General features: G+C 59.2%; 1 protein-coding gene across 1 annotated transcript in view; it reads left to right on the top strand.

Annotated features, from left to right (window-relative positions):
* The window catches only part of ARHGAP31 (Rho GTPase activating protein 31), a gene marked incomplete at its 5' end in the record, with an annotated part of 14,372 nt that overhangs the window by 9,944 nt on the left and 4,031 nt on the right, over positions 1 to 397 (top strand). The window contains one exon of the mRNA XM_010144414.1: positions 1 to 287. This exon is cut by the window's left edge and continues 11 nt beyond it. Coding sequence (XP_010142716.1) covers positions 1 to 287 — 287 coding nt within the window. The remainder of the gene's footprint in view (positions 288 to 397) is intronic.

Below are 397 nucleotides of genomic sequence, written 5' to 3'. Positions count from 1 at the left end.
CTTTCCCTTGGAGGCCTCCCCTCGTCACCAGAGAAAAGCCCTGAACATCTCAGAGCCTTTTGCTGTCTCTGTCCCTCTGCGGGTATCTGCGGTCATCAGCACCAATAGCACACCCTGCCGTGTGCCTGCCAAGGAGAAGCTTTCCCTCTCCAGCCTAGAGGAGCTGTCTTCCCTGGTGTCCGAGAGCACGACCCCCTCTGCCCTGGAAGTGGGGACCCACACAAGGACAGAGCAGGTGCCGGAGCGGAGAGAGAAACAGTCGGGGCCCAGCCTGACAGCATCCAAAGGTAAGCATGTGTTAAGGAGATGGATGGAGAACTTCTCTTGGGCTACTGGAGGTGCCCTGCAGCTTGGCGGCACTGGAGGTTGCTCCAGCCTGCTCTTGTGGCAGGGGAAA

The sequence above is a fragment of the Buceros rhinoceros genome, unplaced genomic scaffold, assembly GCF_000710305.1.
Source record: "Buceros rhinoceros silvestris isolate BGI_N320 unplaced genomic scaffold, ASM71030v1 scaffold4041, whole genome shotgun sequence".
Taxonomy (NCBI): domain Eukaryota; kingdom Metazoa; phylum Chordata; class Aves; order Bucerotiformes; family Bucerotidae; genus Buceros; species Buceros rhinoceros.
This window is presented reverse-complemented; position numbering and strand designations above follow the sequence as displayed.